This window comes from Colossoma macropomum, unplaced genomic scaffold (assembly GCF_904425465.1).
Source record: "Colossoma macropomum unplaced genomic scaffold, Colossoma_macropomum, whole genome shotgun sequence".
Lineage (NCBI taxonomy): Eukaryota > Metazoa > Chordata > Actinopteri > Characiformes > Serrasalmidae > Colossoma > Colossoma macropomum.
Window position 1 is genome coordinate 25,072,035 of NW_023494801.1, and position 14,236 is coordinate 25,086,270.

Consider the following 14,236-nt stretch of genomic DNA (forward strand, 5'->3'; position numbering starts at 1 on the left):
TATATTATTTTAAACTTAGAAAAAAAATAGAAACCGTGCACTAAAATTTCTAGAAAAGTACTATGTTACTTATCTTCACTTAGAAAATCAGGTCCTGATTGTGCTGTCTCTTTTGGAGCAGGTAACAAATTGCCATCAGCTCTGCCTACGCTGCTGGGGAACATGCAGGGCGAGGGTTTATGTGGGGAGGAGAGCCAGGCGGGTAGCGCTCCTGCCTCGCAGGAGAGTGGCCGCGGGGAGGAGCTCGTACTGTGCTCCAGTGAAGACCAGGCCATGATGCAGGACTGCTACAGCAAGATTGTGGACACGCTGTCCTCTGCCAACCCCACTATGGTCCTCCAGGTAACACTCCTGATTTAAGTTGGGCTAACACTACAGAACTATTACCTCGATTTTAGCCCTTGTTCTTACTCTGGCCTAGTCTGTGCTGATTGGCTCTAGTCTGCAGATTTTTGGGCGAGTCAGAGTCGACAATTGGAGAATTGAGTAGCGTGTGGGGGGGGTGCAGGCCTCCCAGTTGCGTTTCAGACCAGTCGAAGAATCAAAGGGATGAATTTTGACCCAGTTCTGAGCATTATCTAGTTGTGTATGCTGGTCAGCGACTCAATCAACAGCCAATAAAAAAAACTGAGAGCATGAAAGAAGAAAACACAGCAAATAAACAAAGAAAAATGGCAAATAGTCACTCACATGCAAAGCGAACCTTTTTAATGAATTAGGTTTAAGGCACACGCCCAGTCAAGCTTATGTGCAATCTAAACTCTTAAATACCTCACTGATCACATTTTTAAATACATGATCCTCACTTAAGCATGTTTACCTGCTGCTCCTAATTGCCTAACCCTACATCATCCTCTCCATCACTATCTGAACTTAGGTGATGTGATTTGTTCAACATTACCAATAAGTCTTCCTTAAATATCTCGGTAGACGGTTTTTGTAGTGAATGAGTGTATAAGCACATGGTGCTTGCCAGCGCTCATTGGGCATTTCATATTTTGGCCACTAAAAACACAGCCTTTGGCAAAACAGCCCCTTGCCTTGGATGTTTTTTTGCACTATTTTCCCCAGTTAACACACCTAAAATCAGATTGTGTTAGAACCACCACAATAGTATCAGATATGATGGTGTGCTGTGTGATGGTCCCCTGTTGAAATGGTCCTCCTTGTGTCATAGATGCTGTTAAATTGGCTAAGTTTACTAATATGACTTTATGAAATAATTTTTGATTTCCTTTGTCTAAGTAAATATTTTTTTTTTCTTTTTCATTTGGCCAGTGAAATTTTTTTTTATCTGTCTACCCAGCAAACACTCCGTAAATGGTTGGTTGCCTGAACTGCATACTGTTAAGCGGAAAAAAAACCTATCAGCTTTTCAACACCAAAAGGATGAGCATGTCTGGTGTTGATATTAGCAAATGGGATGGTTCTTTTTTTCTGTACTTTTGTAATGAGTGTTGGTATTTGCAGTGCCCTGTTTGAAATGCTTTTGTGGGTGTGTAGGTGCAGATGCTGGTGGGAGAGCTACGGAGAGTCACTCTGCTGTGGGATGAGTTGTGGTTGGGTGTCCTGCAGCAGCAGCACATGCATGTGCTGCGCAGGATCCAGCAGCTGGAGGACGAAGTAAAGAGAGTTCAGAACAATAATACACTGCGCAAGTAAGAGCTCAAATACAGCTGTTTATATTAGGCATTTACAGTATTAACAATAGAAGTGCAGATTGTCATTTCAGTAGACATATAGTGAATTATGCAAACAAAGATATAGTCTTGGGGTAAATTGCAGTGCCAGTGGTGAATCACCATAAAGAGTCTTTCCTCCCCCCCTCCTCTTTTCTTAAGCCTAACTAAGTCTAGGCTTGGGCTTAACCTGGATCTGGGAAACTGGCCCATAGGTCTAGATTCAGTTACCATAACATCTTCAGGACTGATGCACTGAAATAAAAAAAAAAATGGGCTAAAACCAAAATTCAGGGCACGCTCTGCTGAAAACTGATAAAAGCTGACAATGAATAAAAACAGTTTATATAAAATAAACTTACTACAATAATTAGTGGATGTAGACTGTAGTATGTGCCACAAAATATAAACTTTGCACTTTGGCTTTGTCATTTACATTTTTTTTTTTTTTCTAAAACTGAGGCAAAGAATCTGTTGGTGTGCTTGAAAGGACTTTTCTTTGTGCTTCTGTTGCAAGTAGTATGTTGTGGTTTTTAAGTGGTATTAAAATTGAAGTTTAGAGATTCCTGAGTGTTGTGCCCGTTTAACTCTGCTTCCTTTGTCTCTCCACACTAAACTGTTTGAACTTGTCTGCACTAGCTAGATGAAAAGTGTTTTTAATCAGTATTTTTTGTTTTTGTTAACATTTTAGAAATGAAATGCTTTTGACAGCTTTCTGTTCATTGTCTTTTTCAGCCTCCTTATTTACTGATATCTCTTATCTCCATGTGCTGATAATTTAGGGAGGAGAAGGTGGCTATCATGCGGGAAAAGCACTCTGCCCTTATGAGACCTGTTGTCTTTGCTCTGGACCACGTCCGTAGCATCACTGCTGCCCCTGCAGAGACGCCACACGAGACCTGGTTTCAGGAAACGTATGGAGAAGCCATCCACAATGCTCTGGAGAGACTGAAGAACCCACTTAACCCGGCCAACCCCGCCAGCAGCTGGGTGCCCTTCAAGCAGGTCAGACACTCAACACAGCTTTGTGTGCACAGATGTGAACAGATACACACTGTCCAAAAGTTTGTAAATACCTCCTCAGCCAGCCTTTCTCTTGAAATGATGGGTATTAATTTGCTGCAGTAACAGCCTGTACTCTTCTGGGAAGGAGATCTTGGAACATTGCTGTAAGGATTTGATTGCATTTAGCTAGAAGAGCATTATTGAGGTCAGGTACTGGCGTTGGATGGTCAGTTCTGGATCACTCCAACTCATCTCAAAGGTATTGGGTGGAGTGCTGTTACTACAGAGAATGCAGTTCCACTGCTCCACAGCCCAGTGCGGGGGGGGCTTTATACCCCTGTAGCCCATGCTTGACATTGGACATTAGCCTTGTGCAGCTGCTTCAGTGCATCCCTTTGGTTTAGTCAATGCTTTTTGGAGATTGTACAAGCTGTGTTTGTTGTCAGTTGATCACCTTAAAGTAGTTGAATTCACTCATTAGAAGGGCTGTCTGGATACTTCTGGACATGTAGTTTATTCACGTTTTATTTGAACTATTTATGTTAATTAAATGACATTTAAAATGTCAATGAAAATAAAATATTTTGAATGATGTCTTACCATTTTCTGTTTTTTTTTCTGTGATTTTATCAATGTCTTAGCCCATGTGTGCCCATTGTTTCTGCCCATGTGTATAAGATGCAATGAATTAGTAAATCTGAAACTTAAATCTAAGTAATCAGTCATTGAGAATGTAGAGACGTACAGATTGTGTGCCCCTTCCTCATTTCTCTGTACTTGAGAAAAAAGCCTTGTCCTTCAACCTTATCCTGTCACAGATCATGCTGAGTTTGCAGCAGCGGGCACAGAAGCGAGCCAGTTATCTCCTGAGGCTGGATGAGATCAGCCCTCGTCTGGCCTCAATGGCCAACACTGAGATGGCCCTCCCAGGAGAGGTGTCGGCTACTGATGCGGTGACCATCCACAATGTGGGCAACACTATTACTATCCTACCCACCAAGACCAAGCCCAAAAAGCTCTACTTCCTTGGCTCTGACGGCAGAAATTATCCCTACCTTTTCAAAGGTAAGTAGAGCTCTTGATTCAGTATTTTCAGTAAGGCCAATGTTGTTGCAGATCGATGTTCAAAGTGCTGCCAACATAATGAGAGTACTCCATGACTTCTTTAAACTACTTAATAACAAATATCAATTAATAACACCACATTTGTCTCTCTCAGGCCTGGAGGACTTGCATTTGGATGAGAGGATCATGCAGTTCCTGTCCATTGTCAACACCATGTTCACTAAAGTAAACCAGCAGGAGAGTCCACGTTTCCATGCCCGACACTACTCAGTCACTCCACTGGGCACACGCTCGGGTCTCATCCAGTGGGTGGACGGAGCCACGCCTCTGTTCGGCCTCTATAAACGCTGGCAGCAGCGCGAGGCTGTGCTGCAAGCTCAGAAGGTGAGTTACACTTTCTCATGTAGCGTTAGCTGACTTAGTCCTTGGGTTATTTCAAGAGATGTCTGGATTGAGATCAGAGCCGATCCAGGCATGTTTAATGCGAGTTTTGGCAAATTCTTTTGACCAATAACTGAACATTTATTAGTCTATGATTAATTGTTACACAACGAACCTAAAATATATAAACAAGGCTGTATTGAATGAAAAACGCAGCCAGACATAACAGATATGACGGTAACATAATGTAGTCCTTTTACTTACATTTACCACACAGTGACCCAAGTTAACGAACATAGCTTGAAGTTAATTTGCATAGTTTAAACAATCAGCATAAAGCTTTTTTTTGTTATAGTAGTAACTACATAGGTAAACTTACCTAACAAACACATTTGCAGGCTTTTGCTTAAGGCTACACACAACAGAACCAACATGTCCATCGCAGCCTACTTTAGCATCTTGCTTAATATGCTAGTTGCAACAGTGCTGTAAATTACATTTCAGATGGGTTCAGCTCTGCTGTATCCCTTTATCAACAGCCCTGGTGCTATTGGTTAAAATTAAGTAGTGTTAGAGTCCACTTCATTGACTCTAGCAGAAGGAGTGAAGAGTCGATGCCAGAAATCCACTAAGTAGGGCTACCAGAACAAGCTGCGGCCTAAAGTTCTGATGCATACAGTTAAAAAATGGTGCTCAAGTTGACAAACACGGCAGTTAAAGCCAGTTTTGTTTTGTTTTTTTATTGAAAATTGAATAAAATTTTTAACCAAAAGCTTTGGTAGAACATGAATGTGTTTGTCCGCTAACAGTTAATCATTAACATCCCTAATCGGTTATATGCTATTTTAACCGAGATCCAGATCTGATCTTTTATTTGAAGTAAGTTTGTTGCTTGGTTTTTGTGTTACACTTATGCCACCACGTCATCGAGCTGGTGGAGGCAGACGTTATCCACAGTGTGCAGTGATGACAAGCATTTCCAGAAAATAACAGAGATCTACAGCATTGAACTGTTTTCCAGTGGAATATGAGGACTTACAATATCTGCAGCTCCAGTGTTTTGACTGTATTTGAGCCGCCTTTCGTCAGACACTGTGCCTCTAGACTACTTGCCGCAAGCAGCGTGCCACCAGACGCATGTGCAAAATACACTCCTGTCACCGTTTTCAACTGAAGTTGCAAGACTTAGACAAACAATCGCACAATGTTCACAGACCGTTAATATCAGAAATGTTCTTCCTCACAGGCACAGGACTCTTTCCAGCAGCCGCAGAATCTGCCTATGGTCCCCCGCCCCAGCGAGCTCTACTACAGTAAGATCGGCCCCGCCCTGAAGGCTGTAGGGCTCAGTCTGGACGTGACTCGCCGTGATTGGCCGCTCAGTGTCATGAGGGATGTGCTGCGAGAGCTGATGGAAGCCACACCCCCCAACCTGCTAGCAAAAGAGCTGTGGTGCTCTTGCACCACTCCCAGCGAGTGGTGGAGGGTCACTCAGGTGAGCACAGGGAATGGATACAGGTGGAATCCCACAGCTGCCAGGCAGAAATTTTGCCTGTTATGGCAAACAGAGCACTGATGACCAGAAGAGTCCCTTAAAGTGGTTAAGTCCATATAGGTTGGTCTGTCCATAGAGTGGTCTTCTTGGTGGCACCCTGGGCAGTTATTTCCACTGCCTTTTTGAATGAGGAGAAACCTGTAAACCTGAGCTTTAAAACTGTGTGCCACTTTATTTCATTAACATATTTGAAATCACTGGTAAAATCTAAAAAAAAGCATGGTTTGTAGTGTTTGGCTCAAATAACTGCACAAAAGAAGCATTTTTTAAATTTCCTCACACTGTTCTGGCAGCTCTGCAGTAGCATATTGCCACAATACGCAAAGGCGTTACCTGCTTGCGGTTTTACCAGCAAGCCAATTGTTTGTTTTTCCCTGTAAACAGATGCTGTGTTGAACATTTACAAGCTTTCCCGTTTGTTTTTTCAACCAGTAAACTCCTTTATCCTATTTCTCTGAAATGGTGCACTAGTGCATTAAATACTAGCATACATTTGTTAGCATCTCTGCTCCAAACTGTAACAGGATATGTGACACAGGCAAATTTTGACAAATGCATGAATGTCTTCGCTGGATATCCCTGAGAAAAATGTCTTTCTGTCCTTGTATCCGCAGTCATACGCCAGGTCCACGGCTGTAATGTCAATGGTGGGCTACATCATTGGCTTGGGTGACCGTCACTTGGACAACGTGCTGATTGACATGACGACGGGCGAGGTTGTGCACATAGACTACAACGTCTGCTTTGAGAAAGGTTAGTCATTCACCCATGAATGCATTGTGCTGACTTGCTTTGATGTGCTGTGAGTCAAACGCTTACGTTTTGATGTGGTTACAGGAAAAAGCCTGAGGGTTCCAGAGAAGGTTCCATTCCGCATGACGCACAACATTGAGACTGCTTTAGGAGTCACAGGAGTGGAAGGAATTTTCAGGCTCTCATGTGAACAGGTCAGCAATTAACCTGGCCTGTCAGGATAATCAACCAACCAAATCAACCAACTTTGTTTCAGTGTTTGTAATGTACTAATTGATAATTGAACTTGACAGAAGTTAATTTGTGAGGGCAGATCTTTAAATTGAGGTGGGATTTCTGAGAGAACAGATGTTCAGTAGTAATTAAACCGTAAGACTCCCGGATGTTGGGAAGCACTGGAGCAGATGCTACGCAAGACTATTGCAAGATTAGTTTGAATTGTTTCAGGGCTCTGGCTAATGATTGCTCTTATTCCTGGTAGGGATGCTCCAATATAGAATTACTGGCCACGTATAACCAATAATTAACAATGTTTGGGCTTTTTAAAAGTCTGTACTACAATTTATATATGAAGCAGACTAAGCATAAGATGGTTTAAAGCTCTAATGATGGATAATTAATGATGGATTAATTTTACATAGCTATGACAGCAAAATCAGACACGGTACACCTCTGCTTCCTGCCGTTATCAGTGACATTATTTCTTGACTCTTTTTTTTCTTTTTTCCCTTTTCATGTACTGCAGGTGGTTCAAATGATGCGGCGGGGTCGAGAGACCCTTTTGACCCTGCTGGAGGCGTTTGTGTATGACCCTCTTGTGGACTGGACGGCGGGCGGTGAGGTGGGCTTTGCTGGAGCCGTGTACGGAGGAGGTGGGCAGCAGGCTGAGAGCAAACAGAGCAAGAGGGAGATGGAGAGAGACATCACTCGCAGCCTCTTCTCTTCCCGTGTGGCTGAGATCAAGGTGGGTTAATGGCGTGGGGTCAGTGTTGTAAGTGCAGTAGTATAGTATATATGCACATCCCCAAGAATGCTTGCACTGCTGGACTGAAAATGATGCAGAAAGCAGGAGATAAATTACTCTGACACTTGTGTGCTCATTTTCCACCATATGAAATTCATAAGACAAAGTTTGCTTTATAATGTTGTCTAGATTCTCTACGATCTGTTTCCTGTCATTTATGAAATGTCTGCGAACTCCGAAGGGTGATGCTACATTAAAGGACCCATATCTTACATTTTGCTTGAATTTTGTCCAAGTCCAGTTACGACATTTGTGTGGGTTTATGTACAAAGAAAACAGTCGTAATTCGTTTTTACTTGACCATATTCCAACATCTTTTTATTCCTTAGAATTAAAAGGAGAAAAGAATTAAAGTAGTTCTTCATACTGTGCCTTTTAAGACTGATGTATGTAAATTGCCCTTGTTTTCAATGCCTTGTATTGTGCCTCATTTAAAAAAACTCTCCCTAATTTCAGTGTGAGTGGGCAGCGTTAAACTGCTGTAGGACAAATAGGTGAATATATGTAGATTAAATTTCATCTCCCCACAGAAAGCAGTTTGTACAGCTTAGTTTACATATATGGAAATGTATAACAGTGTTTACATACTACATCAAACTCATTTCAAAACAAGCAAGAAAGAAATGGCTTTCCAGGATATTTGTTTGTTGTTTTTTGTTTTGGTTTGTTTTTTTTTTCCTTCCTCGACATGATGTTCTTCCACTAAGACGCATTCACTGTTTTCCCCTGCAGGTGAACTGGTTTAAAAACCGTGATGAGATGTTGGCAGTGCTGCCTCAGGTGGAGATGGCTGTGGAAGAGTACCTGAGTCTGCAGGAGCAGCTCACCCAGGTGGAGAAGGTACAGGCAAAGTTACTGGAGGAGATGGAGTTTCTAGATGGAGCAGACAACAGGGCAGACCACCCCATCCACACACTTGAACACAGGTCAGCAGATGATGCGAGGGGATTGTTGTTTTGAGCGCACTCCTGATTATAAGTATTCTGTGGAGACTTGGGAAGCAGCACCTTATCTATCGTTATCTTTAGAGATTTGTGCAAATTATGTCATCTGACCATTAGGATATGTACTGAATGTCATTTACCTCAAGCTCATAACCTTTTTTTGCCCTTTATAATTTCACACTTAAAACAGCTGACTCACTCTCTGAAAAGTCAGACTGTTAGGTATCAAATACATATTTTAAGGTTCGCATGATTTTTGATTCTGAGGTCAGGATGCATTTTGATTTTTGATCTTATCTCTTAAATTTTACAATATACAGATTGGTTTGGCTGTGCCAACCCTGTAACAAAATAAGCTAGAAAAATCAAAACCGTAGATTTTTTTTAGGTGACTTTGGAGGACAAAAACCAGAATATGCAGGGTCATTGATGCAAGTGCTGGAAAAAAACGAGGGCACGGTGTCGTTGGTGCAAAGCGCTGAAAGTTAAGTGCTAATAGTGCCCTATGTGGAGAATCTTCAGCCTGCTAAACATGAATGAGTGAGTTAAAAGCCAAGTCAGTGAGGTTTTTGCATCTAAAAATGCAGTCATTTGAGCATAGCTATATGTCTATAGCATTAGTACAGCCTCATCTCTGCCTACTTTACTCTGCATCCACATGCATAGTTTTGACCATTGATCATGGTTTTAATGAAAGATGGCAAATGAGACAGTTCACTTTTCAAATGCCCAATTTTTCGATGATGTATTCAAATGCTTACACACTGAATGTTAGTGTTCTGTGTTAAAGTTCAAATTAAAACAGGCTATTTTTACCTTCATTATAACTCACATTCTCCTACCACTCCGCTTTTCTTCAGGTATTCTGAGCACACCCAGCTGCAGTCCAGACAGAGGACCGTGCAGGATGCCATCCAGAGTAAACTGTCAGATTTGGATCAGTGGATCTCTCAGTACCAGGCTGCATTTGCCAGTTTGGAAGCCACACAGCTCGCCAGCCTGCTGCAGGAGATCAGCAGCCCCATAGACCTAGGTATTCACTTAGTGTTTGTTGTATGAGCTTTGTGTTTCAGTGGTATAGTCATGTGAATGGGGGGGAAAACAGTGCCATAATTGAAGTTCATGAATATAACCCTGGCTTGATGTAGCAGTGGGCAACACACTAGTTCACCCAGAATACTAAACAGCTGAGCCAGGAATGTTTGAGTTATGTTTCAGATGAAAATGAAGGAAAATGAGTGTAAAGCACACACAAATGACTTCAGAAATTTGACTAAACTGACGTTCACCTTGAATATATCCATTCCACTTTAAGTGATGCAGCAATTAGAATCAGGTTCCTGTACAGGTGCCAGAATGGAAGTGGTTCTCCATTTAAGGTGAAACAGAAAAATAAAAAAAAAAGCTGATGAATAAGTAGCCAGCCTGGTATATACAGCTTTGTAGGACTTCGGGGCCTTTTTTGCAGGGCCCACAGCAATAGTGTTGTAAGAAAGCAGCGTTGATGTAGATTTATTTCTATACTGTTCAGTTTTGTTTTTACCGTTTTGAACAATAAAAATACTTCTGATTTATTTTGGTTCTTAATTATTCTGATTTAAAGAAGAAGGGACAGAAGCCAGTGTTAACCTACAAAAATAGTAACATGTTTTATTTGAATGAAATATATATGTATATATATTTGAAACGGTCAGAAATTTTAATTATACCTTGATATACATTTTTGGTCATACTGCCTTCTACTGGCCTGATACTGCACCATATCTAGTAAATAGTGCCTGTGTAAAATCTCACTACTTTTCTTGATTTGTACCCACTGCTTGAGTGCTCCACTGAAAATTGTACTTTTTGGTTTTGATTAATGCTGCTTAGCCAGGCTAGGCTGAAAAGTGATTAGGTTTTTTCATTAAAAGAGAAGGAGAGTTCCAGATTTATGATCAAATCTGTCTTTTTTTTTTTTTTCCCTTCCCTGTTTTGGCTGCAGGTCCACCAAGCTACGTTCCAGCCACAGCCTTTCTGCAGAACGCGGGCCAGGCTCACCTTATCAGCCAGTGTGAAGCTCTGGAGGCGGAGGTTAGTGCCCTGTTGCAACAGCGCCGATCACTGCTTCGAGGCTGCCTGGAGCACCTGCACAGCTACGCCACCGTGGCCCTGCTGTACCCACGCGCCGTGCTGCACAGACACAGAGTGTATACCTGGAAGCAGTGGATGGAGGAGCTGGTGTGTGACATGACTGTGGAGCACTGCCAGGCTGTCTATCACCAGTGAGTGGGGAAAAAATCATTCCTGATTTAAGCATCAGAGAGAATTAAATCTAATTTGGAGCATTTATAAGGCAAATCACTCCAGTTCTGGATATGCTGAAAAAGTGACTGTGGGATTCACTGTTTTGGCGAACTGTTTTTGTTTTTTTGTTTTTTTTTCTACAGGGGTTCTTACTAATTTTGATATGATTATCTTTAAGGGTAGTTTGGCAGTGCCTGACGTGATTTCACATCAAGGGTACACGTCTGGGGACAACTTTTTAAAGTTTTGATGCTGGATTGTGCCACAAACAAGGAAATTTCCAGCTCAGTTTGTTTTCACCCACATTTAGCCCAAAATTTCTCAAAATTGTCCCCAAACAACTCATTACTAGATCACGCCTGACCTTATAAGTCTAGTGTGAAGATTTAAGGGATAATTTCCAGTATCGATGAAAAATGTTTTCCCACTTCAATGAAACCTCCAGACAAAATGATAGAGAAATAATTTATTGAAATAATTAGTGTACAACAAACACATTATTGAACATTAACCACATGACATTTTCTTATGTTGTTTACTCCCTGAAAATTTTCTTATGATGCAACATATATAAAACTGATATACCTGTGCACAGCCCAAGTTTTTTGCCCTGTGCTGTCAACTGATTCTACTTACGAACATAATTCCAAAACAAGGCGCTTTGACAGTACTATTGACGCCAGTCTGCACTGAATGGTTCTGGAGCGCAAAAACACTAAACAGGACATAACATGAGATTCTGATCAGTGAAATAATCACACATTCCTCTTTTTTATCCGCAGTTACGAGATGCAGTTTGCGCCTCAGCCCCCAGCTGCCACCTGCCAGTTCCTGTCGAGTGTAGAGATGGCCCTGCAGCATCACGCTTCAGACACAAACACACGGCTGCTGCGACAGGTGGAGCGGCTGAAGGCAGAAGGTGCCAGCGTTCCTGTGTGTGAGGAGCAGCTGCAGGAGATCGAGCGCTGCATCAAAGTCTTCCTGCATGAGGATGCTGAGCTTGCCTCCTTCAGCCTGGCTGGGATCATCGTCTCGGCTCTCTGTGCTCTCACCAGGTCAGAGACTCATCCTGCTCGCTCTCTATCTCTTTTTTTCTTCTTGAAATGTATAGAAATTGAAAGGGGTATTGGACTGACATTCTAGTGCATTTGGGACGCTGTCAATAGATCTAACGGCCATGTAACTTCAGGCTTTGTTTTCAGCTATGTTCAAGTTACAGGGCTAAATGAGACACTGATGTAATTTTGTCATATGATTATATATAATCATGATTAATTGTGATATTAAAAGTTTAAATGGTATTTGCTTGTTTTTTTGGGGGGAAGATAAAACAAATAAGAGAATTCATAAACTGTATGGCAGAGAAAAGGCATGGCTGAAGTGTGCTTCTGCTGTGCCAGCGTTGCCTTCTGAGTGTCTCTGTTGTGTTGGATCCGCTTTATCTTTCCGAGAGTTGAATTCCAGCACCTGGGTACATCCTGGACGAGTGTCTCCTCTTCTTGATGATGCTTGCTGAACTTTCAGCTCTGCTATGTTTGCAGGACTTTGTTTGAAATGTCTGACTATTTTACAGCACTTGGCTAAAGCGTCGACAAACTCCGCACAGGACATATGCTCGAATGGTAGATTCCTTGCTGCTGTGATCATGTTGTGCGCACTATCTGTTTCTATAGTGGTGACCTTTAGTCATCCAGTCCTAGATGGAACTAGAACATCTGGAAGTTTAAAAACGAAACTTGCAGTTCAGCACACCAGGGGATGTTCCCTCAGTCATTGTGTTATGTATGTTTGAGCTTTTCAGTAAATCCCCACGGGAATTACAGGAGGAAGTTGGGGTCAAACTTGGTAATATGATTAATTTGTGTTACAAAAAATTAAAGTATTAAGGTTTCCAGATTAATCACAAGCATAAACACATTACCTTTATACATTATAGTGATCCTCCATGTGAATGGTCAAATCCTATCATATATGGACCACTTGCAAACACAAATTTATCAAGAAATATCAAATCTGTGGGGAAAAAATTGAGCAGTTCTTTTTCTATTGGTTGTTGCTTGTGTTGTGTAGGGTTAAAGTTCACCTAGATAAACCCAGCACAAAAGGAAAATTAACACTACTAGAAACCAGTTCATTTTTTACGTCCTTTCATAGTTAAATGAATTAGATTTTCCTTGCGTTTGTGTGACTGCAGCTTAAGGCTTATAATGTGAATGTAGCCGTACTTTTAACTTCTCGCTGGAGTTATCTTGCTTTGTTTTTGAGTCAATGTTGATGTCTGTGCTTTCCCTGCCAGGCGTAACCTGGTGATGGAGGGCGCAGCAGCAAGTGCAGGAGAGCAGCTGGTGGAGCTGACATCCCGAGATGGAGCCTGGTTTCTGGAGGAGCTCTGCAGTATGAGTGGTAATATCACTTGTCTAGTTCAGCTGCTTAAAGAGTGCCAGCTCCAGTCTCATGACCTGGATGTCCTCAGCCCTGCTGACACCTCGCAGGCTGTCTACCTGGCCAACGGGGTTTACACCTGCCTACAGGTGAGATTGTTTGCAGATTTGATTAGATTGTAATCACATTTTACTTTTTACCTGTCTGGTGTTTGTGTTTGTGAATTGAATCTGAGTCTCAGTAAAGCTTTTGAAAAACATATTCAGGAACATTTGACAATTATTTGTGATAATAGGTTATGATGATGAGTTTTTATGATGAAAGCACTTTTGGTAAACCACTTGATTACTCAGCACAAACTAACACATTGTTGGTACCCTTGCAGGAGCTGAACACCAATTTCCGTCAGATCATCTTTCCTGAGGCCCTGCGCTGCATGCTGAAAGGAGAGAGCACTCTGGAGACCATGCTGTCAGAGCTAGACACCCTCATAGAGCAGTGTGCTGATGGGGTTTCCCTTCAGGGCCTGGGAGAGGCTCTGCAGGCCCACCTCCGCAATGCAGCCATGGGGTTGGAGGAAGATGCAGACTCTCATTATCTTGATGTCACAAGGTAAATTCTGTTTTTGAACCATGTTCTCTGTAGGGCTGAATGAATTGTTTTTATAGCAAAATCACAAATTGAAAGACTGCTGCTTTCAAATTGCAAGAGCTGCAGTTTTGATTGTACCCTACATCATTCAACATTTACATTTTATGGGTGAATTTTACTTAATAGTACAGAACTCATGAACTGGCAGTCTGGCACTACATTCAGCATTCAAGCCTCAAGCCTGAAAATTTTATGTGCTGGTCTTCTTGGCACAAAAGACATGGAGCTTAATGGGATTACTTTAACTTAATCACAATATTGGTCAGAAAGGAGATATTTTCCCCAATTTTTTTGGCCCTAACTCTGTGTATATGTGTTGTCTTCATAGGGTGCTGCGTGTCCAGTACTCAGAGTTGATCCAGCCACGAAACATTGACGGCTCAGTGCAGGACACTCCTAAAATGAGCGCGGGACAGATGCTGCTGGTGGCCTTTGATGGGATGTTTGCCCAGCTTGAGACTGCTTTTGGGCTCCTGATTGAAAAGGTGATTCTTGTGCAGAAGGGGTGCCA

The 14,236-nt window shown here is 42.0% G+C and overlaps 1 protein-coding gene across 1 annotated transcript in view; it reads left to right on the top strand.

Annotated features, from left to right (window-relative positions):
• The window catches only part of smg1 (SMG1 nonsense mediated mRNA decay associated PI3K related kinase), a 65,256-nt gene that overhangs the window by 41,430 nt on the left and 9,590 nt on the right, over positions 1-14,236 (top strand). Inside the window, 16 exon segments of the mRNA XM_036590567.1 lie at positions 122-342; positions 1,504-1,658; positions 2,462-2,684; positions 3,503-3,749; positions 3,904-4,133; positions 5,377-5,625; positions 6,300-6,438; positions 6,523-6,632; positions 7,184-7,402; positions 8,195-8,388; positions 9,267-9,439; positions 10,391-10,670; positions 11,475-11,747; positions 12,989-13,223; positions 13,460-13,686; positions 14,054-14,210. Coding sequence (XP_036446460.1) covers positions 122-342; positions 1,504-1,658; positions 2,462-2,684; positions 3,503-3,749; positions 3,904-4,133; positions 5,377-5,625; positions 6,300-6,438; positions 6,523-6,632; positions 7,184-7,402; positions 8,195-8,388; positions 9,267-9,439; positions 10,391-10,670; positions 11,475-11,747; positions 12,989-13,223; positions 13,460-13,686; positions 14,054-14,210 — 3,332 coding nt within the window.